This window comes from Stylophora pistillata, chromosome 2 (genome assembly GCF_964205215.1).
Source record: "Stylophora pistillata chromosome 2, jaStyPist1.2, whole genome shotgun sequence".
Classification (NCBI taxonomy): Eukaryota; Metazoa; Cnidaria; class Anthozoa; order Scleractinia; family Pocilloporidae; genus Stylophora; species Stylophora pistillata.
The window spans coordinates 15,019,605-15,047,028 of record NC_142520.1 but is presented as its reverse complement, the minus strand read 5'-3'; the positions used below and the strand labels follow the sequence as shown (position 1 = coordinate 15,047,028).

At 37.9% G+C, this 27,424-nt stretch overlaps 2 protein-coding genes across 11 annotated transcripts; one reads left to right on the top strand and one right to left on the bottom strand.

Moving 5' to 3' along the window:
- Positions 1–4,725: 4,725 nt before the first annotated feature.
- LOC148737307 (uncharacterized) lies at positions 4,726–15,902 on the bottom strand. Of its 5 annotated transcripts, none has more exons than XM_088747493.1 (8): positions 14,507–15,902; positions 14,044–14,115; positions 11,860–11,934; positions 11,342–11,467; positions 10,687–10,761; positions 9,129–9,215; positions 5,733–8,739; positions 4,726–5,463 (listed from the first exon to the last, which is right to left on the bottom strand). In XM_088747493.1, exons 1-7 carry the CDS (start codon positions 15,822–15,824, stop codon positions 5,738–5,740), a joined length of 4,755 nt encoding a protein of 1,584 aa, XP_088603619.1. In that variant the 5' UTR covers positions 15,825–15,902; the 3' UTR covers positions 4,726–5,463; positions 5,733–5,737. The 5 variants fall into 5 exon arrangements, with proteins under 5 accessions (XP_088603619.1, XP_088603622.1, XP_088603621.1 ...); XM_088747496.1 differs by having other exon boundaries at positions 9,144–9,215; XM_088747495.1 differs by having other exon boundaries at positions 11,351–11,467.
- Positions 15,903–17,618: 1,716 nt separating this feature from the next.
- On the top strand, positions 17,619–27,203 carry LOC111319505 (uncharacterized). Of its 6 annotated transcripts, none has more exons than XM_088747564.1 (10): positions 17,619–17,865; positions 17,952–18,058; positions 18,213–18,395; positions 19,858–19,928; positions 20,302–20,403; positions 20,940–21,012; positions 21,847–23,046; positions 23,837–23,997; positions 24,761–24,887; positions 26,492–27,203. In XM_088747564.1, exons 1-7 carry the CDS (start codon positions 17,775–17,777, stop codon positions 21,904–21,906), a joined length of 687 nt encoding a protein of 228 aa, XP_088603690.1. In that variant the 5' UTR covers positions 17,619–17,774; the 3' UTR covers positions 21,907–23,046; positions 23,837–23,997; positions 24,761–24,887; positions 26,492–27,203. The 6 variants fall into 6 exon arrangements, with proteins under 6 accessions (XP_088603690.1, XP_088603689.1, XP_088603687.1 ...); XM_088747563.1 differs by lacking the exon at positions 26,492–27,203 and adding an exon at positions 24,978–26,143; XM_088747561.1 differs by lacking the exon at positions 26,492–27,203 and having other exon boundaries at positions 24,761–26,143.
- The last annotated feature ends 221 nt before the right edge of the window (positions 27,204–27,424 follow it).

Sequence of the window (27,424 nt, the reverse complement as noted above, 5' to 3'; positions counted from 1 at the left end):
CGATGGTTAAGTGTGGTGAAATGCGGGTGAACCGTATTCGACGGCTCTACGTATGCATGAAGAGTAGAACCTCACCATATCGGAATTTTTTGCGCGTTTGAGTTATCTTGGAAATACATACGTTATCATTCGTTTTTTAATGATATAATCTACGTGGCAGTTCCACTTAACGGTCATTATTGATGATTATGCTAAAGACGTTAGCTTGCCTGACGAGTTCGAGTTCTTTACTATAAATCATTAGGGAGGTGCAGTGCGATTCAGACCTGGAGAAAGATATACACTTTTCAAATATTGTTGTAGAATCTCAACCGCGTTTGACGAAGTGACGCTGTGATATGTGGAAGTCCGAATAATGTATAGGCTTAAAAGGACTGGGTACAAGTGATTGGCAGCTAACTTAACTTGGCCTTGATTCTCTTCTTAGTTTTTTTCGTTAAAGAGAAGAACACTAGAGTCGAGATCGGGAAGGTGCTAAATCACTCTCACTTTGAAGCTTTGAAAGTAACCATAACAACATTCGTTTTGGCCACTTGGGTTCATCGGTCATTTCGAGGTGCATTCCTGAGATTCCTCGCAACTGGAATGTAAGTGACCATTTCAGCCGACTTATCTCAGCTACAGCAAGGAAGCTCTTGACAGAAATCACAGATCGAAAAGATTGAGAATTGATTGGAAATTTTATGATCGAACGTGATCGTTCGCCAAAAAGTACAATAATCTCCAGAGGTACAGTCTCAATGCCTTAAATAATCTAACCCAGTCGAACAACACTGAAAACTGTTTAAAAAAAGAAAAATCGAGTGAACCAAACACAGCTAATTAACAAATGGTAAACACCACAGTATACACAGACAAAATGTGCAGACAAAATGTGGACACTTGGGCCACTAGAATGGTTGCATAATTTAAAAAACTAAGTGTGATTGCTATTTGTAAGTTATGGATGCACGCGGGAGGTTGCTAAGCACGAAAGAAGCGTAAGAGTCGCTCGAGGCGATAGCCCAGAGCGACTCTAGCTTCTTGAGTGCTTAGCAAACCTCCCAAGTGCATCCATAACTCAATAGTGTACGCTGTGGTGTTTACCATTTGTTTTATAACATAACATTGATACATTGTAGCTAAAGAGTTCCCTTTTATTTAACAAATCTTACGCGACCAGAAAAAACAATCGCGCGCAGAAAAATAGTCTTTGCATTGGCTCACGTCAGCAGCGTACACCCATGGGCAAATGGGGGACGCTAAATTGACCAGTCAGAGCGCGCGCTTTACTTTGGTTATGTTACAAATTAAAATGACCTGACTGCCTGTGACGATTTCGCATCACAAAGGTGGGCGCCCTCTAACATAGACAAAACCCCAAGCACAAACAATCCCGTAAATACACGCAACAACACAACTAAACGTAGGCTTACAAATATTTATTATCCTAATTAAAACAATAAAGCAACTAAAAATAGCGATAACACAATGAACTAAATTATTTATCCTAATCAATTTTTGGAAGTATGATAATTTGAACTACGGTACACTAAAACTATTTACAAGAGTAAGTACTAATGATTCTAAAAAATACCCAAGCATTTTCATCGTGGAGCTAAGAAGATTTGACAAGCGAGCGTGAGATACGGTGTCATTGTTTCCGTACGTTTTCCATCGCATTTGTTTTGTTGTGTACCATGCCATTTCAGTTTGTTCCTAAACCAGTCAACAAAAAGCCATCACCGTAAGTATCTTAGTGTGTTGTTACTGTCGTAGTTTTTCCGTGATCTCATCACAAGCAGGGTTACACTCTTTAATTAAGTTGTAACATCAACCATGAAATCTCCATTTCTTGTGATAGAATTAGTTTTTTTAATTGTTTCTGAAAACGTGCCTGTACTTTCTTTAGACAAAAATGAAATCGTCTTTTTTAACATCATTAAAAGTACTTGAGAAACGATTAAAAGGAAATCTGCAGCAGGCTTTTGAAACTTACCGTGCAGACAAATATGGCTTGCTGCACAAAAGCTAATACAATAAAATAATCTGACTTTTTTCGGCAGACAAAGCAAAGTAATCTTGCAAACAAGGAGGGACCAATTGGGTATAATCAGAAGTTGTGTTACCATGATCATAAAGGCAAGTTGGTATATTCCTGAGTAAGGCCCACACTAATTACATTTTACCAATAGAACTCGGACCCAACTTCAAGTCTTTCTAGAGATCTGAAAATTTGAAATAGTTAATAATGTCCCCAAAAATCCACTCCACAGAGGAGCGAGCTATATTCGTGGATTTATTAAATTCCTGCACCTTATTTGTCATCACTCCACGTTGAAATGGCCTCTACGGGTGCACACGATGAGGGCATCCTGGGTCTGCTAAAAAAAATTATTTTGCTAATGGAGTTATAAACTGGGATTAAAGTAAGCCGGCTTAAATTTTGGCACTATTTTCATGCTCAAGAAATCAAGAATGTAACACTGTTCTGGAAGGAACATGGATCATCATCTAGTTTTTTTTTTTTTTTCTTTTTAACAAACCAAACATTTATTAATAAATGCGCAATCCCCCTCCTCCTACTGTTACTACTCATTAGCTGTGTTGGATGGCACAAGGGCCCGGGGACAATTAAAAACATTTGGTCTCCTATGTATACCCTGGCCACATACCTCATCAGCTTACAAACAAATAGTGTACTTACCTACTGGTCCAAACAGATTTGCAATGATTCCGTTTGGCAGAACAACAGACAGGAATTTTAGACCGTGCATACGCTTGTACCCATTGTAAACGATCCTTTGCATCTCCCCTGGCCGACAGATTGGTCTCGGCACTGTACCATCCACAAACCCGACACAATTATCTCAGTAATTAATTAAGTAATTAATGCTTTCCTTTTCCCTTATTCATTCTATTCACGTTAATTGTTGCACGTCTGTTTGGACAATGATTCTTAATAAAGACCTTTTATTAAGGTAGCACCTTTGACAAAAACTGCATTTCCGAACACATGGTGAGGTGTTGGGTCCAGAAAAACGTATCGCGTTATCCATCGGATAAAGTTTTATCGAGTGGATAGCGCTATCCAACTTTCAAACAACCGGGGCCTGATTGTTAATTCTTCTCTCTAGCTGCTACACATTTCCTTGCAAATAAGTTCCGAGAATTTGGAGCCAGATTAAGTTAACAATTTGTAGCTGATAAGCTTGAGTACTCTCATCACCTGTTTGCTGAATAATGGAAGGATATTATAGGGAGAAGTCACATGTTAATCACTTCTGAGAGTTAAAGGGTTCAATATGAAAAGTCAATCCACACATTCACAGAAACCACTTTAAGTCTGACCCTCTTTCCGAGAATGAATGATAACTCGAAGAATAATCCTTTCAAAATTATCCTGCAAAACAGGAGTCAACCTATCGCGTTTTCAGTTGAAGTCAGCGAAGTCATGCAGCGAGCGAAAGAGGCGACACGACAAGACACGACCTAAGAAACGCAAAGAAAACAAACCTCACACCTACGGGCTTTTCTACGATTAAGGCTGTTATCTGAATTCTTGGCTGCATAAAAGATTTAACCATTTCCATTTAGGTGGGTGTACTTTTAGGATACGAATGTGAGGCTAGGCGTTATAGCGGAGCTCACTGCGTGCACGAAGGGCAAGCAGCTTAGCCATATCCCTAGAGAAATTGGTAAACCATTCAGCCAAGAAAACTCTCTTGGTGCATTGGCTATCTCCACAATTTCTGCGGGCAGAAATATTTTTCTCTAACTTCCCAGGCGATAAAAGTTCGATTTAATTCCCAACCAAACACGAGTCTTGATTAGTGCACTCTTTGAAGCGGCTACGACGGAAGAGGTTTGGACTGGAAAACATTGATTTATCTAACACGCCGCTGCGCCGCTTATCGCTTTTTTAAACGCACATTAAATCTCCAGCCACGCAATATTTAAAAAATCTATCACCTGACAGCGTCTCCTAAAATTTACAGGCCACTTGAACACATCGAAAGATCTTTTTAACTCAATTAAAAAAAAAGTCTATAAAGGCAAAGCTTACTATGCTCGGTTTGCTAAAATAACCCTAAACTTTATCGACAATTGTCAAAGGCCTCACTTATCCCTTATTGTAAAAATGGGGATAGATGGGGGGGGGGGGGAAGCGATTACGTTTTTACAGCAATCTCTTTGGAAATAACCTTCTGAATTCATTTAATCCTCCTTTTCGTGGGCGCTGTTCCTCAGTTCAATTTTTTTTCCTCTTATGGACTGGCTACTAATCATCGCCTGCAGGGAGGGGGTGGAATCGGTGGATCTTGTTTGAGCCAGAATTTAAAATTCAAAAAAATTCTCCTGATTTCTCCCCCACCCCCCTCTTCCTTATGCTCTATTTATTCTAATGACGCCCCGTATTGGGGTTCCCCCCCTTAATTAAAGTCTGATAACAATGACGGATTCAACCTCCCTTCCCCCTGAAAGCCGTCTGTATCCCCTGTCGGGCGATCAATAACAATATTTATCAAACGGGGAAAAGTTTCACTCCCTTTCCAGACGATAGAAACATTAAAGTCGTTCCCATTGAAAAACAAGACTTTCATGCTGTAATATAAATCTTTATTGATTAACTAATGCTTAAAACCTTACTTACAAAGGCTTCCTAAAAATTCCGTATAAATTGACTCACTCAGTGATATACTCATTTCCTTATTTGTGGACGTAATCTCACGATTCAGAGTGAAATTTGATATAAACTGTCTCGTTTATTTTTCTTACAACCAACATAATTGCATGAGCCTATAGGAAGAATGCAATTTTGAGGTCTTTGGAGAAAAATTAAAGTGCCTACTTATTCCAAATTGCACGAGAAAAATCAAGTCATTTTTACTTCCTTTAAACCTGATCAAACCTTTTATACTTGGCAGCTTTTCATAGTAATGTAGGAGTAAAGAGGGGTGACCCACGTGAATATAAATTCATTCACACCAAAACATCATCACGCCGTTTTGGTCAAAACAACGTGTTTAATCAAAGTGTAAATTTTTCTGCATTCCTTTTTTTTTTTTTTTAGTTATCAGCAGATATTTACTGCTTTTTCACTGAGTTAATTATTTTCTGCCCTGCATTGGTGTTTCCTGAAAACTGTATTTCAACCAATTAGAATGCAGAAATTTCTTCACGTATTCTATTTACAGGTGTCCTATACAGCTTTTATTCACATGAATGTAGTCGAAAGTAAAAAAAAAATGTTATATATTAAAAAAAAATTCATTTACTTATGAAATGTGTACAAAACCATGTGAACTTTAAGAAGTCTAAATACAAAAAATTAAATCGCTGGCAACGTTACGCAGACATACAGTTCTGGCTGTTATCAGTGTGGGTTAATTTTTAACAATCTCCATCCAGCTGACAGCTTCTCCTCCATCGTACAAGCCATATTAGGACATCGGTTATTGACAACACCTCGCGAACTAAGGCCTTAAAAAAACAAAAACAAAAACAAATGAGTAGTTTAGCCAAACAAATGTCTATCTCGAAACCAATTGCACAATAATTTGCTGAACAAAGAGGTTGAATATCTTAGTAAAAGTCATCTGCGTGCCACAGGCAGCCCTGTAGTAACTACCCAACATACGACTCATTCGGGTCAGCTTTAAAGTTGATGGGGCGATCAAACCAGTGATTTACATTTTGACATTGAAGAATTAAGCGAATATGAAATAAGCTGTAGAACTTATTTCACCAACCTGAGTTAATCATTGCTGCTTGCTGACTCACTCCTCGCTACGTAACTCAGCAGGAAGTGTAGAACATCTGGGTCACGTGATGAGGCATGGTATAAAGAATCCCGGCCGTCATTATCCTTAGTTAAAGGATTAGCTCCCCTCTCAAGGAAATACTTTACACCTTGCAGCGTGCCAGAACGAACAGCAATGATTAGAGGAGTAGAACCCCGGGCTGTTTTGGACTCAATGTCCGGCAAGTGAGTAAAGATAAGATCAATGACGTCAGTGTCTCCAGCCTGTGCAGCAGAATGTAACATATTCCATCTTTTGTTATCAACACAGGTTACATTTGCCCCCTTCTCAAGAAACCATTTCACTGCGTGTAATTTGCCATTCAAAGCTGCCAGCATTAGTGGCGTGGAACCCTGGGCTGTTTTGGACTCAATGTCCGGCAAGTGAGTAAAGATAAGATCAATGACGTCAGTGTCTCCAGCCTGTGCAGCAGAATGTAACATATTCCATCTTTTGTTATCAACACAGGTTACATTTGCCCCCTTCTCAAGAAACCATTTCACTGCGTGTAATTTGCCATTCAAAGCTGCCAGCATTAGTGGCGTGGAACCCTGGGCTGTTTTGGACTCAATGTCCGGCAAGTGAGTAAAGATAAGATCAATGACGTCAGTGTCTCCAGCCTGTGCAGCAGAATGTAACATATTCCATCTTTTGTTATCAACACAGGTTACATTTGCCCCCTTCTCAAGAAACCATTTCACTGCGTGTAATTTGCCATTCAAAGCTGCCAGCATTAGTGGCGTGGAACCCTGGGCTGTTTTGGACTCAATGTCCGGCAAGTGAGTAAAGATAAGATCAATGACGTCAGTGTCTCCAGCCTGTGCAGCAGAATGTAACATATTCCATCTTTTGTTATCAACACAGGTTACATTTGCCCCCTTCTCAAGAAACCATTTCACTGCGTGTAATTTGCCATTCAAAGCTGCCAGCATTAGTGGCGTGGAACCCTGGGCTGTTTTGGACTCAATGTCCGGCAAGTGAGTAAAGATAAGATCAATGACGTCAGTGTCTCCAGCCTGTGCAGCAGAATGTAACATATTCCATCTTTTGTTATCAACACAGGTTACATTTGCCCCCTTCTCAAGAAACCATTTCACTGCGTGTAATTTGCCATTCAAAGCTGCCAGCATTAGTGGCGTGGAACCCTGGGCTGTTTTGGACTCAATGTCCGGCAAGTGAGTAAAGATAAGATCAATGACGTCAGTGTCTCCAGCCTCTGCGGCAGAATGTAACATATTCCACCTCCTGTTATTAACACAGGTTACATTTGCCCCCTTCTCAAGAAACCATTTCACTGCGTGTAATTTGCCGTTGAAAGCCGCCACCATTAGTGGGGTGTCACCCTGGGCTGTTTTGGACTCAATGTCCGGCAAGTGAGTAAAGATAAGATCAATGACGTCAGTGTCTCCAGCCTGTGCAGCAGAATGTAACATATTCCATCTTTTGTTATCAACACAGGTTACATTTGCCCCCTTCTCAAGAAACCATTTCACTGCGTGTAATTTGCCATTCAAAGCTGCCAGCATTAGTGGCGTGGAACCCTGGGCTGTTTTGGACTCAATGTCCGGCAAGTGAGTAAAGATAAGATCAATGACGTCAGTGTCTCCAGCCTGTGCAGCAGAATGTAACATATTCCATCTTTTGTTATCAACACAGGTTACATTTGCCCCCTTCTCAAGAAACCATTTCACTGCGTGTAATTTGCCATTCAAAGCTGCCAGCATTAGTGGCGTGGAACCCTGGGCTGTTTTGGACTCAATGTCCGGCAAGTGAGTAAAGATAAGATCAATGACGTCAGTGTCTCCAGCCTCTGCGGCAAAATGTAACATATTCCACCTCCTGTTATTAACACAGGTTACATTTGCCCCCTTCTCAAGAAACCATTTCACTGCGTGTAATTTGCCGTTGAAAGCCGCCACCATTAGTGGGGTGTCACCCTGGGCTGTTTTGGACTCAATGTCCGGTAAGTGAGTAAAGATAAGATCAATGACGTCAGTGTCTCCAGCCTGTGCAGCAGAATGTAACATATTCCATCTTTTGTTATCAACACAGGTTACATTTGCCCCCTTCTCAAGAAACCATTTCACTGCGTGTAATTTGCCATTCAAAGCTGCCAGCATTAGTGGCGTGGAACCCTGGGCTGTTTTGGACTCAATGTCCGGCAAGTGAGTAAAGATAAGATCAATGACGTCAGTGTCTCCAGCCTGTGCAGCAGAATGTAACATATTCCATCTTTTGTTATCAACACAGGTTACATTTGCCCCCTTCTCAAGAAACCATTTCACTGCGTGTAATTTGCCATTCAAAGCTGCCAGCATTAGTGGCGTGGAACCCTGGGCTGTTTTGGACTCAATGTCCGGCAAGTGAGTAAAGATAAGATCAATGACGTCAGTGTCTCCAGCCTCTGCGGCAGAATGTAACATATTCCACCTCCTGTTATTAACACAGGTTACATTTGCCCCCTTCTCAAGAAACCATTTCACTGCGTGTAATTTGCCGTTGAAAGCCGCCACCATTAGTGGGGTGGCACCCTGGGCTGTTTTGGACTCAATGTCCGGCAAGTGAGTAAAGATAAGATCAATGACGTCAGTGTCTCCAGCCTGTGCAGCAGAATGTAACATATTCCATCTTTTGTTAGCAACACAGGTTACATTTGCCCCCTTCTCAAGAAACCATTTCACTGCGTGTAATTTGCCATTCAAAGCTGCCAGCATTAGTGGCGTGGAACCCTGGGCTGTTTTGGACTCAATGTCCGGCAAGTGAGTAAAGATAAGATCAATGACGTCAGTGTCTCCACTCTTTGCGGCAAAATGTAACGCATTCCATCCTCTGTTGTTCAGCAGGGACGGATCTGCTCCTCTCTCAATGAGACCCTTCACCGCTCGGACACTGCCATTTAGAGAAGCATTCATTAAGGACGTTCTGCCTGTTGTGTCTCTGGAGTCAACAGAAGATCCTAAAATCAGATAACGTGAAAAGAAATTAAGACAGGTCACATTATCAAAGAAGGAGGTCGAGGTGGGAGAGCAAGTTTTGGAAAAAAGTTTAACTAGTGAGCAGTACAATGCGAGCAGTTGTTATAAAACTTTTTTATCCTCAGAAGTGTTTCGTCTAACTGTCGTAGACTTCTTGCAGGAGTTTTACAAGTTAACACTACACAGTTCTTTGTTATCCTCGCTCACACAAATGAGCGAGGAAAATAAAATAACTAATCAATAGAGCCTTATTCTAAGGTTCTACTGATTAAGACGATGGGAGAAATTACATGTTGATAAACTTTAAGGGTTGAAAGCAAAGCAATATTGGAATATAAATGCAACTAAATTACTGAGGCTCATGGTATACCTTCTATAGCTGTACCTGTTGCTGTGAAAACTTCTTTCTTATTTCTCTGTGTTTTTTCTGTTGAATCAGGAGTAGCAGTACCTGAATCTGATATGAAAAAATACGAGTGAAGGGATTAAATCACGTTGCCACAGGCAAGACTCAAACGTTAAACATGTTAACTACATTAGTGCTGGGTTTAATAAGTGAGAGAATACTTTGCTTTCTAAATTCCGCTTCACTGAAAAAGTCAGTAGAGTGACAAGTGTTATGGAAAAAAGGAGACAGACAAACATTGTTTGACTGTTTAAGTGTTGAATGATCCATAAGCATACATAAAAAACAATTATATGGTTTGTTTATGAATAATGTTCTATGTTTGAGAACAAACTCAAGTCCTTCTTCAGTGCTTCAAGGTTTAAACACACTCAATCTAATCTTACTAGAAGGTCACTCAAATTGTGCTTTGGTTAATAATGGTAATCAGACTGAGTGGAGTCAAATTCTATCTCTAATTTTTATGAGCTATTAACAAAATAGGACGACCACTGAAGTGAGAGTCTGATCTGTCAATCAAGAGCATGACTACAGACTGAATTGGATGACACAAAGTCCTGTTACCATTTAATCATAACCATTAATTACAACTTCAAAAAAAAAAAGAAATACATTTAGGGAAAATATCTTAGGTTGAGACAATGACTTGTCTTAAGTGAAAAATCCCTCCATTTGGTAAGTTCCCCAGTTTTTTTAGGATATTAGTGGTTGTTGCTGTGGTTACTTTGATCATTTCTGTGATTGGTGGATTTAGCTGAGTGGACTTACTATGTTTGGCTGCTTTAACTGTTTGATTACAACTCTTCAGAATGATTAGTGAAAAATAAAGCAGCTAATGCACCAATCACATTTGAGGAAATTGTAACAGTTATGATTAATCAGTGTTGTGGGGTAGTAAATTTCTACACTCAGGTATTTCCATACATTTCTTTGTTATAAGTTGAAAGTAAAGCAGAAACAGTAACAGAAATTCTACTTAATCTTATACAAAATAGCTTCATCTCAATCTGTAATTACAAAAAGGTCTCTCCTATTTCCTAAAATAGGCATGAAGGCAATTTTTTAGAATTTTAGCTCGAAGAGCGGCACTTATTGGAAGGATCAGGTTGCTTAATTGAGGTTGTTTATGAAGAAAATATTAACCTAGACTGATTTAGTTGAGTAAATGAAGTTTAAAATGGAGTAAATTAAATTAAATAAAATCTCCAATACCCTTATTTTTCAACAATGAACTAAATTAAGGCATGACATGCATTTTATATGTAAATTCACCCACCAGGTGCAAACTCTGGTGGTTATTCTAGCTACTGCATCTCATTATGTTTCAGTATATGAGCAAAACTTTAATTGTCACATCTGCACTGTAGCTGTACTTTTCACTATAATGACTTCCATAATCATCAGAATTGATATTTTTGTAGCAAAAACTTCTGTGAATAGTTTCCTCTCATGATATTTTTCAGACCAGTGTATCCTTCTCAGCAAATGTTACTTATTGCTCAAGAATTTGTACAAAATTTACCTGTTGCTGTCAAAACTGTCAAACTCTCCTTTCTGTGTGTTTCTTCTATTTCTTTTGACCTGCATGCAACTTTATCTGGATATAAAGAAATGAATATAACAACAAACTAATCATCAATTGTGAAATGATAATTTGAAAACGCAATTATACGGCAATTGGTTTCAAAGTGTTATCAAAAAAAAAATTCTACCAGTAGAATGATTAAAAAACTTCTTTGATTAGACCAATCAACATGGTTTTGGAGTATTGGGCAAACCTTAACACTTTCCTATCTTAATGCAGTCCCCTGCTGGTAGGCACCTTGTTTGCAAGCTACTGATACAACTATGCTATCAATTCTATGTTCTCTGGCTGTACAGTTACTGTTTTCCAATTGACGTTTATTTTCAATTGACAAAATTCTAATTGGTTGCATTTCTTTCATAATGAGATTCCAAAGAAATACTGAATGTGGTGTTTCACGGTCTGTGAAACATAATTTCAGATTCAACCAAATTACACGCACACAAAACAGATTCAACTCTACACTTGACCACGTGCTTTCAATTCCCCTAATTCCTTTGGACCATACACAATTACATCATAGATACTACACTGAACATAACTAAAATTAATTATTTCAATTCTACTGCTAATAAATGAATATTACTATAACCACTCTCACTTTCTTCCTGCCTTTCTTGCAATTTGGTTCCCTTTGTCTGTTGATATTTTCCAATACTGGATTGTAAAGATCCACTTCTTCTCTTTGTCTCTTCCATTTTCATTGAGTTTTGTTGTGCTGTATTTTGTTTGAAGAAAATGAAACACATATCAAATTCAATTATTAATTCAAGTTACTGTTCAAAATACTCTGAACTCATTACAAGGCAACTGACAGCTATCCAGTCAGGCTTAAAATAATTGTTCACTTAAGCCCTCAAACATTCAATCAACCAACAACTCTTGGCCTGCATGAAGAGATTTCTGTTTTCAACTCAAAGAATTCTGCATCCAAATTAAAGGATTAATTAAGAGATGATACAACCCTTGCTTTAAGATTTAAATCATATGTATCTCACCAACAATCAGAGGATACTAAGTATGCTACACAATCTCTGCCATTTAAAACCCTATTTTTCAGCAATGAAACAAATTTAGAGTGTAACCTACAATCATGTAACAGTTACATACATGCACCTGGTGTAGACTCCCTCTGTTCATTTCTTTCTGTTTTTCCAACTTCTAAGCTGCTGTGTGGAACATAGTCTATGGACAGGGGAGAGAAATATCAGATGAGCTAATACTACAGCCAGAAAAAAAAGAGGTTCCCACAAACACAAATAGCACAAAGGAAACTGTGAATAAGTTGTGGGTACATTGCGTTTGAATGAGTTTTGAAGATAATTAAATTCCTAGGGGTGACTCCCGGATACAGTTGAAACTACTTAGTATTACTTTGAACTGCTGGGGTGATGTTGGGTGAGTGGTCAGAGTTCACATTTTAGCTATCAGTCAGTACAAAATACAGACTGCAAACTGGGTGTGAAATGCAGACTAGGTACAAAATGCAGACTGCAGACTGCAGATTGGATAAAGACATGATAACATATGTCATCTTACAACTTATTGAGTATCACACAATCACCTTTTGACAATCACTTTCATGATCATTTGCACAATTTCGGAATAGTCCTTGTCTGTTCCTTCCCATATTTTGTTTTTAACTAAAAAAAGTAGCCATGACTGAATTCTGTTTTCAAAACAGCAGCCACAATTGTTCTCAAATAGAATTTCAATTATGCCATCATATATTAAAAAAAAAAAAGCTTTTGTATGTGTTCCTTCACCTTTTAAACCAATATGAGTAATATTTTCAAAATGTGGGCTTAGACCAAAAGTGTTCCTTCGACTTCACATAATTTTATATTTTTAACGTTCAGGGGTGTACACAAAATGATTTTCACAAATTAATGTCTGCGCAGTCACCCAACAGATGAGAGGTGAAACCAACAGAAAAGTAAACAAATGACCAGTCACGAAAACAACGCTTCACTTTCCTCTATAAAAATTTGCCGGTTACTAATTTTAGCAATATGTAATAATATAAAAACTGATGACTCGCAGTGAGAAGAAGGAAGGCTTGAAATTGTATTTCATAACGATTGTGACCTGGACGCTTTGTTAAAAACAAAACATACCCGGGAACGGCGAGGAATATTCCACAATGATGCAAATGATGGTGAACGTTGATTGTGGAAGAGCGATTGTATTAAGCGTTTTTACTCATAGTAACACCTTTAGTCTTTCAAAGAGCTTTAATTCAGTTACAAATGTGCTAACTGCGACGAGTATTTTAATTAAAATCAATACTCCTTCGAAGAAAGGTCGAGTTCACATTTTAACGTGCAGCATTATTTCGGAAATGTGATAGAGGCATTCCCGTTTAATTTCGGAAGGTCGCTATCAATATTGATCTGCCATCGACATATCGATTTGTGTACATCTGAGTGAGTGACACAATTACATATTCTGCCCCATTCTAATAGTCGTTTGTATGTTTTGCATACCCATGACTAAAAAGGGCAAATCACGATCTACATCAAATTTCACTGTAGTCCACTCTTGGGTTAAAATAGTTTGGTTTTGTTCTAACCCTTTCGTCACTCAAAGTGACTTACTTTACATTTAATTTCCTCTTACAGTGTCAACACTGAATCAAAGATTATTAGGTCATGACAATAAAAGAAATGATCGCTAGCTTAAGAGACTCGTAATTGTTATACAAATTTGTCTTGTTATCAACACAGGAAACAAATAGACATAGAAACAACATGGAGAATTATTCATATCCTTACTATACAAGGTTGATTATGCTGTTGAAGGTTATTATATATGTGAATGCAATCAAGACTGGTGGCAATTTTAATCCATTACCTGTAAGTAACCATGATGATCATGGTTTAATCACAACTTTCTCATACTATCCCACATGCAGTGCTTTTCACTTTACTGATCCTAGCAATGCACAAGACCTTCTATGATCTAAAACAGGACTTGCTTGTACAACCATGAGTACCACTAATTATTAAACCTATGCTCAAGACAAACAATTCACATTTTTCTGTGATAAGGAATTTTACAACCCAAAAAACTAGGATAGTCAGCACCTTATTTACATATAACTGACACACGTATTTACTTTCATCACAATAATTATTATAGTTAAATTAATATGTCTGTTGCAAAAAACTTTTGAAAATATTGAATTATTTAGTAATAACATAATAGCAAACCACTTCCCTGTCATGAATTTTTTAGACCTTTATCCTACACAGCAAGCACAACTTATTGTCCAAGGATTTGTACAAAATTTACCTGTTGCTGTCAAGACTGTGAAACTCTCCTTGTGGGTTTCTATTGTTTCGTTTAAACTGCATGCAGCTTTCCCTACAGGCAGATGCAAATAAAATAAATATAACAGCACAATAATTAACAATTAGAATTTATAAGTAGCACTTTTGATTAAAATTAATTTTACCAATGTGTTATCTTTGTAAACTAAAACATTTCTTTCACAGAAGTGATCTGACTGTTTGCTTCTCTTGTTTTGTTTTAAAATATAGTAAGGACAACAATAAGCATCTCTAGTTACCAAAAACAAAACGAGCTGACATTTCCTGATCACAATAACACAGTTAAATGCTCTTGAAGGTGAAATAAATGTTTCCATTACAGGGGCATAAATCTTTCATATATGATTCAGTCACAGTGCAAAAATTTTTTGACTGAGAGATACTGTGGAAATGATTTAAAAAAACACAAATTTAGTGTCATTAACCTGTGATTCCTGTCTCCTTAGGAATGGGACTGGGAGCCAATTGCAGAATCATCTGCTCGAACTTTTCACTTTCTTCCTTCCAGTTGTACTTCTTCCGATAATTCTCTCGCAGATGTACAGCAGAGGCACGTCTCTGATCTGGTGTTTGTTTTGATAGCTCTTGGATTCTGTTTGCCCATTCCTCTGGTGAAGCTGAGGGGATGATGACAGCCATTCCACCATCCACAGTTTGGAGGGCTTCGGTAATCCCACATTCCCTGGAGACCAGCAGAGGCACACCAGCTGATATGGCCTCCAGGGCCACCAGCCCAAAGCCCTCCGTGCGGGATGGCATCACGACTGCATCCGCTTCACGAAACATCTCTTTTGTTTCTTCGTAATTACAAAAGCCTCTTATGGTGAGTTGATTACGTGTTATTTTCGTTTCCTCCAGGAACCACTTTTCTATCCTCCGTTGTTCATCTTGTGCTGCACCGACAAAAGTGAGCTCAAATTTTCGTTCAAGCAAAGCCACAGCCTTTCCAATGATATCGTACCCTTTCAGTTCAAAGTCCTCAAAGCTTCCGCGACCGAACATGAATATTTGAAACTCCTTTTCTCCTGATGATTCAAATTTCTTCGATCGCCTTTCTGTTGGATTGACAAACTTTTCGAAAATCCCTGGAGTGATAACTTCTACCTCGATATCTGAAAGTTTTCTTTGATATTTTCTCTGCAGCAGAGTTCCCACAGCAACAACTAAATCAGATGCTTTGCATACCTCTAGTTCTCGTCTGTTCTTCTCCTCGTTGTCTGCAATCGCATCAGCTGTAACGCTGCATTCTAACTTGTATTTGCCGAGGTCTTCGCAGAACACATGCACAAAATGTATCCACTTACACCTTGTAATTTCCCGAATGAAATAAGCCGCACCACCAAACTTTCTGCCGTGGCCGATAACGATGTCTGGATTAGGAAGCTCTGATGGCGGTATTTTGATCCATTCTAGTAGATCACTGGACCCTGGTGGGCGCCGAGCTGTGATTAAATGGATTCCATTCCCGCTCGCCTCTCGTCTTTCTTCTTCTGTGCTTTGGCAGACATAGCAATGAACCCTGATTCTGGCTTTCGAATACTTCGCCAGATTCACAGCAAGTTCCCTGTTAAACGTTGATAATCCACCTTTCGAGGAGCCCCACTCGCTACAGATGAACATGACATTAATACACTCATCCACAACTGCATCTGCGCGACAAGAAGCCCCGCTCTTGAGGTCTTCACTCTTCCCTTTATCTTTCACAGAATTTTCATTAAGTGCATTCGAAGATCCTTTTTCCATCGCAAAGCTTTTCTTATAGACGAATGTAACATGCGGGAAAGAACAGTCACTTTTACACCCTCTGGATGACTTCCGCCTTGGAAACACAGCGTTGGTCACGTGAGACCACAGCTTAGCCTAGTTCCAGGTCCATATCGGCCGCTTTATATGTGGTACGTCACTGCCGCCACTGTCGTCACTGCCGGTGGACGTAAACAGTAGATGCTCCTTTTGTTCGTCCACCAGCATTTGTTCCTTTCACCATTGTTACCTGTGTCTCAAGAAATCGCTTGCAAATCAAACCACTTATAATCTAAAGGAAAAAATATGTCTTTTCCCTTCTTTCTTTGTTATTCTTGTGACATGTACTTTTATTCCACCTTGCAATGCTTGATGGAAATATCACTGCAACTTGGAATAAGCAATGCGATTTTTGTTTAGATATGGTTTTTTTTTTTTCATTATTTTGGGGGAGGCTCTGTCGAACCTCCTGCATTCGCTAGTTATAGGGTGCCTGTTGAATGCAGGTTCACTGCTCTACAGAAATAATTTTTTTTAACCCCCTGATAAACAGAACATAATGAATAAACATTTGCCTTTTCTATGAGGTTGCGTCGAGTCTATAGAATAACACTAGGAAATGACCGAACTCAACGTTCTTAATGAAAAGAGGAGGCCATCTTATGCAATTGTTATCAACGTTTTCTTGCATTAGCTCCTCGTAAACCATGTTTCCTGCAACAAATAGCTCAGTTTTGGTGTCCTTGTGTCTTTTTGGACCAAACAAAAGCGTCTTTTGGACAGGGATTCCCTTTTACGATCTCATGACCTTTGATATTAATGTTTAATTTCTTTTTTGTTCCTTCCTTTCGCCTTAACATTTATATATATGTCAATTTTGTGCATAGAGTTGACATTTTTTTCTGTTTTATGTATTGCAGTTGTTTCTAATTCTAAAAACTGAAGAGAAGCTGTAAATACAGTTTCGAAATGCTACTGTATGGGTTTTACTGTTGACAGATCTCAACAAGGTCTTAACAAGAAATCGTAGATCTCGTATAGATGACCGCAATGAAAAAAGAAAAAAAAAAAAAAAAAAAAAAGAAGAAAACTAGATCATTTTGTTGCATATTGATGGTACGGTTTGCCTTGCAGTCCTTTAACGAAGAGCTTTAGATTACGTCTCTTTTTCTAATGGGGTAGGGGGAGCAAAATAGTCGACACTTTGCTTAAAAAAATCAGTCGTTCAACCGTATCACAATTGCTGAATAATTTAGAAAGAGGTTTGTGTCTTCTGCAGTGCTTAAGGAAATTTTAATATGGGGCAGGCCTGTGTGTAGCCATGGGTTGTCGAGCAAATCTATGTTTGAAACAAATGATTTAGCTGTAAAATTGAAAATGTTTCAGAATGGAAAAGTAGAGGTCTCAAAACTGTCACGGGTCACGTTGCCTCTGTACATGATATTTATCAAGAGAGGCGAGGTGCTAAACTTGTTTAATATAGATTAACGATGATTTTTTTTTTTTTCTGAAATCTGGGCCAAAACGAAGTTGAAGAGAATGCCTTGTGGATTTTATCGAAGACTTTAGTTAGTTTGGTTTTCTTCAGTTATTTTCTTTCTTTCCTTCGTAGGATGATTGTAGCAGAGAAAAAGAAATTGCAGTGATCTGCAGAGGTCTAAAACAATAAATGAATCTAAAATGAATCTAAAAAACATATAAGTAAGCGAAAAGAATATCAAAGACTTCCCAGCCCTACCCTAGTTAGGAAGATATTGTGCTATTCTCAGGCTTTTACTTGCTTTATACCCATGATGCAAAGCCAACTATGGACGATCACATTTGAAGCCACTTCGTGTTTGGCTTTTCTATCGAATGAATTTATTTTGGTGCCAACAATCGCCAAAATGTGACACGATAATTTATGGTAGCACTCTTCGAGGAGTCGCCCAGCATTGCTGAGGACGAAAAATGAACAATGAAAATAGTGGAGTGGTGGAGGATGGACAGAAAGAAGCGCCCCTAAAAGATTCGATCAACAGTATTCCGACAAACCACCAAGGTACTTTTTAGTAGTTGGCGTGATTTTAGTGGAAACCTTTTTGTTCGTCTCGAGTAACTCACGAATCGTTGTTTATCCTTGCACAGCTGTTGACGGCGATGGATCGGAAGGTCTTAAACCCCCCGACAGCAAGACATTTCAGCTTCAAATGGATGAAGTTTTGGGGAAAATTCGAGTGACCGAAGAGAAATTGGTAACACTTGTTGCACTTTGCTGATTATGCCGATTTTCAATGAGTCCCTTTCATTGAATGATATCGTGTCGTTTTCGTTGTTGTTATCGCGGCCGTAAAATTGTGTTTCTTCCAGCTTATTTGTGATTGAAATTCCTTAATTCTTTGCTTGTAGAAATCACTTGAAAAACAAGTGGTGGCGTCTGGGTGCAAAAGTAACACGTCGGCTGCCCCGATCGACAGAGAGAAGTTGCGCGGAGAACTTCAGGAGCTACGCGCTCAGCGTGAGAAAGTCATCGAGGAAAGAAAACAGTGCGATGTCGAACTCAAAGGGTTAAACGTTCAAGTTCAGAAGAAGGTAGGTTGTATTTTTCACCTAAAGCCACGAATACCGCAGCCACAGTATGTTTACTAATAAAACTATTTTTAGTAAGTGACATGTTCGCTGCGGAAAAAAAATTAAAGCGGTTTTTACCGCTGTTTCCGAATTATTTTAATGTTATCTCTTTGAATTATATGTGATCTTTCAATTAATTAGAGCTTTACTGGCTTCTGTGCTTGTTTTATTTATGTGATCTCAGTATCGATCATCTGTCGATGGCGACGTATCAGATTGGTGAAATAGTACTCCAGTTTGTATGTAATTTGGAATTGGACCATCACAAATTAAAAAAAAAATTAAAGCCAATTAACCCCGTTATATAATTTCTGTTACAATGTGTCGGAAAAGACAAAACTGTTTAGTCTATTTTTTTTTCTAAGAGATGATTACAGAATGTATTTCGATTCAAAACCAAATACACGTTTTATGAGTGTTATTTTGCGAGCTGAAATTTGTATTTATATGCCTTAAATCTCGTCCGTTTTCCATTGTCTTAATGTACAAAATAGCGCCTTCGAGATTTGAAAGGGAATTTTATAAATTCTTGAGTAAGGCTACATGAAATAAAAAGTAGAGATGGGTAGGGGGAAAAAAATTTTTTTTTCAGCTGCCCATATATTTTTCCCCTACATGTTCAACTTGTCATGTTGAACCACTTTTTGGGGTAGAGAGAAATGTTGTTGGTTGAAGAGGGGGGGAGGGAGGGTGAGTAGTAATTTAACCCTTCAGGTGATTTTGTGTGTGCATGTGTGTGTGTGCGTTTGTGTATGTCTGTGTGTGTGTGATACAGCCATATAATAATTAATAATTATTCCACGAGCGCGGGTTGGATATGAGATGATAGATAGCCAACGAGGCGCTTAGTGCCGAGTTGGCTATAATCATCTCGTATCCAACAAGTGCGAGTGGAATAATTGTTTTATTAGAAACGCCCCCAAGAAATTAGACAAATCTTACCAAATCTTAAATTTTTTAGCTCCCTTTTAATTTTAACTGGACGTGTATGCTTACCATATTTGTAGATTATGGTATATTGGCTCATATACCATAATGGCTAAGCCAATAAAAAGTCTTGAATTGCATTATACAATGATTCAATTTTCATAATGTTATTTATTATATGGCTGTGTCTCTCTAGGACTGGGAACTACCAAATTCACAAATTTGATTGGCTGAAATCAATATTGAAAGCAGTTTAAATTTCCCCATCTAGACTGGTATTGAAAAAGAAGGTACAAAGAATATAAAAAATTGGCAGATAAGACACAGCCATATCATAAACATCTTATTAATGGAGCTAGGTCGGTCTGTATGGGAGAATCTTGACCTCGGTCGCTGGTGCAGACCTCACTGCATTGGGTCTGTACTGGTGACCTCGGTCAAGATTCTCCCATACAGACCTCCCACTCAGTTAATAAGAACTCAGTATTTATTTTAGAATGATGCATGCACAAAGCTTCAAGCAGCAGTGAGGTACAAATCAGAAGCCAGAATAGATGAAGCAGTGAGGTTTGTTTATTTATTAATTTATCTGCTATTATCTTTTCACTTATTTTTAGTAGTATTGTTTTGGTTTTTACCAGTGAGTTACTTCAAAATACCACATATCCCTTTCTGTGCTTCCACTGTATTTCATTCAAATAGTTTACAAATCCTTGTAGGGTACTCTTACATCCTAACTTGATTACCTCTTTGTGAAAAAGAGTTACTTCAAATGTACAACAGCCATTAGCAACTAAAAATTACATGGCAGGGGGGGTAGGGGGTGGGTGGGGGGGATGTTGAAAAATCTTTTGCAAACTTTCAAATGTTGTTTCTTTTATAAGAATTATTGTAGCTGTGCTTGTTTTCTGACCCTTTGAATATTTATCTTTCTCTTCAGGAGACTAGAACACCAGATGCAGGCACAACAGCTCAAGTTAAGCGAAGAAAAGAGAATAGTTGCTGAGATTGACACACTCAAGCGTTCAAAGAGAAGTTTAAAGTAAGTATCCCAAATAAAGGCTGGGTATATCATACTTTGAACAAATAGAATGACTAAGAAATAATTTTCCATTATGATATCAGTACAATATCAAGTAGACAAGTGATGAAGGGGATTATTAGTTGATCTGATACAAATTCTCAGGACTAGTATTTTAAGAATTGTATAGCAGTCAGTCAGGAGAATTGCTAAAGAGATCTGGGAGAAAAGGATTAACACCCTATGATCAAAAAGTCGGATTATTTTCATGAGGTATTTATATTAGTTTACTTACAAAATAAGGATGTCTTGGTGTTTTTCTTGTTTGTCTGCTTTTTATTTGCATTTTACTTTTAAGAAAGCAGAACTAAACTTCTTCAAGAGTTGAATACAAAATAATAGTCAGCCACTCTTGAAAACAAAAAGTTAAATCTTTGTAGTCACCGAGAGATTTCCTACAGCTTCATCATATATTTGTAATTCCAAAACCTTCCATAAGGAGGACTTTTTCAAAAATGTTTTTTTTCTTTTTTTTTATAATTTTTGTTTCTTTACAGTGAATATTTAGCTCTCAAACAGCTTGTGGATCAGATGAGGAACAAACAGAAACAGTTAAGATCCCAGAGAGATGTGAGTAACATACAAAGCTTGTAAAGATTTAATTTTTTCATATTTTGTGTTAATCTAGTTACTTTCTTTTCGAAGTTTAAGACAGAATTCACATTCTTGAAAAATCCAGCATTGCCATTGTGGGGTGAGGCAGCTCAGCTTTATATGAGGCAGACTTATACAGATCAGCTTTTCAGTGTGGTTTTGTCACATGATAATGACCCTAGCAGAATTTTTATGAATCTAGGGAGTAAGAAAAACTTTCTTCAAAATTAATGCGCTTCTGTGTACTTATAACAATTAGGGAGATGAACATTTTTCTGTCGGTATAAAATATTTTGTTACTTCGCTTGAACTATCTTTTTCCCTTTTGTTTGGCAAATAATTTTTTTTTTCATTTCTGGCACAATGAACAATAGTCAGTGCCTCCCAGTTAGCTAAATGGATAGAGCGCTGGACTGATGTGTGGGAGGTAGAGGGTTTGAGCCCCGGCCGGACCAACACTCAAGGTCTTAAAACAAGGGAGAAGAATATGCTACCTTTCTACGACGTCAAGAAATGGTTAGATATTCTAGTCCTCTCGGATAGGGATGAATAAATGGAGGTCCCGTCTCCTGCAGGGTTAGGGGTAGGAGACATTAATTTCACACGCATGAGATCACTGTGTGATGGATGTCCTCCCCTGGGGTGGTTGCTGGGTGGGAATTGGCCCTGAAAAGTCCCCATGGGGAGTGGTCAATTAATATATATATGTATGTATGTATGTATGTATGTATGTACTTCACGTATGTATGTATACTAATAGGATATTTTTTATCAAAACATTTTATTATGAAATAGTGATCCATTTATTAGGCCTGTGTGAAAAGAATAAATGTCTTGAAGGCAAGAGAAGAAAAAGTGTTACACTGTTAGACTCAGCAGGTGCCCATGCTGAAAAGGAAGAAATACAAATACAGCAGCCTGAACATCTGAGTACAGCTGTAGAAAACTTTTTCAGACTCGTAAACAATTCAGTAGGTCAACTACTAATCAGCAGATGTAAACCACATCATCAGGGCTTGACACTAACTTTTCAACTTACTACCCAAGTGACTAGTGACATCTTGGATGTTACAACAATTTCAGTTTGTTTACTAGCCAAACTGGAAATTGAAAATCACTAGCCAAAACTAAATTTCTACTAGTCTGTGGCTAGTGGACTGCCGTTGGTGTTGAGCCCTGATCACTGCCATGTGTTTGGATACCCAATGAGATACAGTATTAATAATGCCATTTTCCAGTGATAGTAATTAGTATACATGTATACCATGCAAACTTGCCCATTGACAACTTGCACAAAATAGAGAAATATACTCACAAGTCATGGGTGATGTTACTAAGACCAGTGCATAGGATTTTGGATGGAATATCTTTCCACGGCACCAAGGAGACAGTTACATTATTCATTTGCAAACAATATTCAAATTGAAAGTCTGTCCTTATTATTTGTTTAAAGAGTTATAAGTTATTTCCAAAACTTGAGTTCTTGTTTCCTTGGGATATCCAAACACCTTGCAACTGCTACTGTAACAATTATAGAAGCACTCAGTTTACAGTCTTGTTCTTTCATTTTAATTTTTTTTCTTTTTTTTAATATCTTGAGGAAACACTTGCTCTTGGTAGAAAATAGTTCCTCAAAAATGTTGTCAGTGATGTCCTTTGAAAATAAACAAATTATTTTCTTATAAAAAAAAGTTTTTGTCAAGGTAACATAGATGCATACTCACGGTTAGGTAATTTAGAAAGGACCTTGAATTGAAAGCAAGTGTTTCCCCAAAATAAATCCTTATGCAGTCAAGTAAAATCTGTTTATTGATGTCTAGATAAATTCTCACATTTCTCTCTTTGGTTTGAAGAGCTGAATGAGCTACATAGTGAGAAAAAAGAACTGAAAGCAAGGTTTTCTAAAGAAAAGAGTGGCTATTACTCTGGCATGAGAGAAATGAAGAATCAAAAACAAAGAGAAGAGGCTACCAAAAGAAAGAATGAAAAGCAAACCATGATGAAAGCTGTGTAAGTTTCATCACAACTGTATTTAACTATTTTGGAGGATTTACATTGTCAAGAAACTGCACTTTGCCTTAGGTGACTTAGTGAGATTGAAAGGTAGCACAAAAGGGGTCAGTTATTGCCCATAAAACAAGGTGAAATTTGAGTGCATTAAAAAAAAGTATTTCACAATCTTAAATGTAAAACATAATGTACCAAAAATTTTTATGTCATACCAACAAAGCCTCTTCTTTTGATTGTGGGGTGAAAAGATTCAGACCCTTGGAATCTGTTCCCATCCCCGCGTGTGACCCTGCATAGAAATCTCTGTGTTATTTAATGGTCTAATAATATATATGAAAAAATTTCTCAGTTCTGCTTGGTTGAGATGAATGCAGTTTTCAGTTAATTCAGTGCAGAAGATAGTTAATTCAGTGCAAAGAAACAAACAAACCAGACACTCTGATTGGTCAGAATGATTGGTCAATGTAAATGTCAAGGTCAATGTCACTTGCAGAGTTTGATTAAATTATTTTTGCACGTGATGCGTGCGCTTTTCTTCTGCGTAGTTATGAGAAGCTACCTCGTATTTTTTCATGTATATTATTACTACATAATCACATGATTTTCTTGTGCAATTTGGAAGAAATAATTACTTGTAAATTTTTTCAAAGACCACAAATTGCACTCGCCCTACGGGCTCATGCAATTTTGTTTGTCTGAAAAAATTTACTCGTGCTTATTTATTCCAAATTGCACTCGAAATCATGTGATTACCTATACAAATTGCAAAGCATTTTTGTTTGCACTGCAGGGTCAGCATCAGAGCCATACGCCAGCTCTATGAAAAGGAGAAATCACTTTGTGACACCCTCATCAGCCATTTGGAGAAGTTGCACTCAAGTTTGGTTCATCTCCCAGAAATTCAAGGGGCAGCTTCAACAGACAAGGAACCAGTGGTCTCATTATCTGCAAGTATGCACATGTTTTGTAAATAGTACATTTTGTTCTGAGTCTCATGCATATGACACTTGATTTTTCGGTTTTTGGGTGATGTTTTCGTGCAGTATCCATTGCATTTTCTAAAAGATGATAATCCTCCCTCTTTTTGTCCTTGGAGTTCTTATCCGCCCTCCTACTTTCAAAGGCAAAATGAATATGGTACATGGGACAAGACCAGCCTCCTGTAGTCCTCTCCTCATCCATGTCCTTTTGATCGGCATCGTCGTTAAAGGCACAGGAGGAGATGTGATAAGTAATTGCGACAAAGTCAATTCGTGTTTGGAAACCTATCCTGACATCTATTATACCTTGGCATCAGATAAAAACAGTTTTAAAATCGAGTCAGCTTCATATCCACTGAAGAAACCTTCATCAGTTTGTGTATTTGTGAATTTGCATGGAGAAATGGATCCAATAGCACATACAATTCCACGCCCAACGTGACTGAATAAAGTAGGAGTTTAAACTGTTTCTATGCTGCTTTTCCTGCTCTTTTCCTCCAGATCCTGTCTCGTGGTTCTATACTTGTGACCATGATTTCTGGCGTATATTTCCCGCTGGTGCTACTTGATATAGGTTTTAATGTTATATTAAAGTTTTCCTTTTTTTCCTTTTTCACATTGAGCTTTTGTAAGAGTTTATATTAATTTTTTTTATTATTTAAATATTTTCACGTTCAGCTTTTGTAAGAGTTTAAAAAGAAAACTGACGTTTTTCTCTTTCTTTATTTCTTGAGATTAATGAAGGCGCCCAGGACTCACACTGTTGTGACGTCAACGCTCATTGTGCAAATACTTTGGGATTCTGCATATGCACCTGTAAGCTAAACTATTATGGAAATGGAGAAACATGCAGACAAATTGGTGAGATTGATCAATCAATACACAGATAAATCATTTGCAGATCAGTAATCGCAAATCAAGATGTTTCACATACTTTTTTTACTCTTTTAGAAGCGGATAACCTTTCATATGACACGCTCAGTATTTACATATACGCCTCCCACCGTTTCGCGCCTTAATTCAGAGAATAGAACTACATAAATAGAGTTATTTTTGTCATATTCTTCTATTCACTAAATTAAAGCGCGCTAGCGACCACCCTCGACCAAAGCCGATTCACAACATTGTGCACCTGTCCTAAGCAGTTTATGATAATACGTTGTCTTTCTCAAGTTTGTTATGAATCCACCAAATAAACAAAAGTGTGTCAGGCTTTTCAGAGATCTGATTGGTTGTCTAGATATCCGCATCTAAAGTTAGAGAAGCGTAAAATATGCGAGACGTGTTGCATAAATGGACGCCTCGTTAAAAAATATTTCCAATATCAACATTTCCAGACACACTTTCGTTTTTCGTTATCCCTGAAATGAATTGGCGAAATTTTAGGAAAATCTGTCAAATCTGCATAGCCTATAAATTCGCTCAAAAGTGCTGCATTCCTCTCTGAATCAGATGCGAGATTTTAGCTCCTTAAGGGTTGTAACTAAAGGGCCGACAATTTAACTCTTGAAGGGGGGTAGGTGATTTTGAAAAACAAATTCCTGCAAGCGCTTGTTGGAAGAAAAAAATTGCATGCAGCCCAAATGTAACAGAAAAAAAAGAGCATTAGAACGAAAAAAAAAATATCCTGCCCAGCAGATTGCTAGAAAAAAAATTCTTGATGACCAGAAATCACCCACTCCCTCTCCCTCAAAAGTTAAATGGTCGGCCTCTAACTAGCGCCACACCAAGGGATTATCTCGCCTCCTGAAACCGCGAACCAATAGGAAGACGGGACCTAGCGTCAATGACAATAATCAAGATTTTCCCGGGAAAAGTCTCGCATAGCACACACGTTTTTTTATCTCACTCCATCGAACGTCGAGTAATGGACAAAGTTGGCAAAGGAAAAACCCGCGGCTTTTTAAATTTTTCATTTTGTAAAGGTTAGGTAAAATGTCTAACTTCAATTTAGTCCAATAAAAGAAAAAGCGGTTTTTTCGGCCTCTAAAGGTTGGATGTAACCTAAAGAGGACGTTTATTGTGTTTCATCACGTGCGATATGATACTTAGTCGTAAACTATTTTATATTATATTGGCATACTTAGAAGAAGTGCTAAATAAAGAATTAAAAGTTATGTTCCTTGGGTGCTAAATCTTCCCCAGTCAACCGGTCCCCCCCCCGTCCCCCCGTCCCTCCCCCCCACACACACACATTTTTTCTTGCCTATCTTCCACTTTCACGGTAATCTTTCCCCTCTCTCTTCATACTTCTCTGATTTAAAAAAAAAAACGTGTCGGTGGCTAAACATTTCAAATTACATGGAGACTGACCGCTCGAAACGTCAGCTTTGAAACTCTTTACGGTGGCCAATCGACATTAATAACTCAGTTGATAAAATGAAAATTACCTTATTACTCCCACCCAGCAGCACAGTTTCCTTAGAAACTTATCCTCTTCATTCATTAATCTTATTATCACTTAGCCTTCCCTATTTTAAATTTGGAAACCAGAAGTCTTCTATATCTTGGTCAAGCATACGATTAACACCACCACCTGCCCCTAACGGCCACTTTGTGATGTTCCATTCAATCAACCTCTCGATGGTTTCAATGGCCAAAGGAGTCTCCCGACAACGTGAAGAAATGGTTCGTCGAAATACGTGACGCCTTACTTAAGCAGATGGCTCCGGTCAGGTTTATTTCGCTTAAATAAAATCCATCTTATTTGATGCAATAACCAAACATACGCACGGATATTTTGTAAAATGCTTAGTTACTTCGAGGCGAAAAACGAACAATGAGCAAAATGTCCGCTCGTAATATTTAACTAACAAAATAAGGGATTCATTATTCTTGTAATATTTCACTTTCCAATATTTTGGAAAATAAATGCCACGGGAGCAATAGACCAAATCAACTGAAATGCACTGCCCATTGAGGAGTTCTTTATGACCAACAAAATATTCTGATGCACTTTAAATTTCTCACTAGCTAAAAAAAAAAACCTAAAAGAAATCAAAGTTTTTATGACTCATTGTTGTCCTGTTTTCTTCCTTATTCCAGCCCTTTCCTACAACGTTATACAGACGCGTATTTTGTTCGTTCCTTTGCCTTAATATGGGTAAAACAGCGTAGTAGTATAATAATAAAACGATTTGTCTTTAATACCTATATCTTATTAAACATTTTGCGGTGTAGTATTGCTGAGTAATTTTACGAGTTGTGCGACATTTATAATTAAAAACGCCAAATTGTTATTTCAGTGCGTGCGAATTTTGCGGATATTTTTTACGGTTCTCTGGATTACAAACATCGCGTGATATTTGAACTCGATTTGCGTTTCATTTCCGCTCTACAGTGTGCAGTTGGATAATAATGGGAACATAGTGAATAGATTCAACTGCGTTTGGATACAA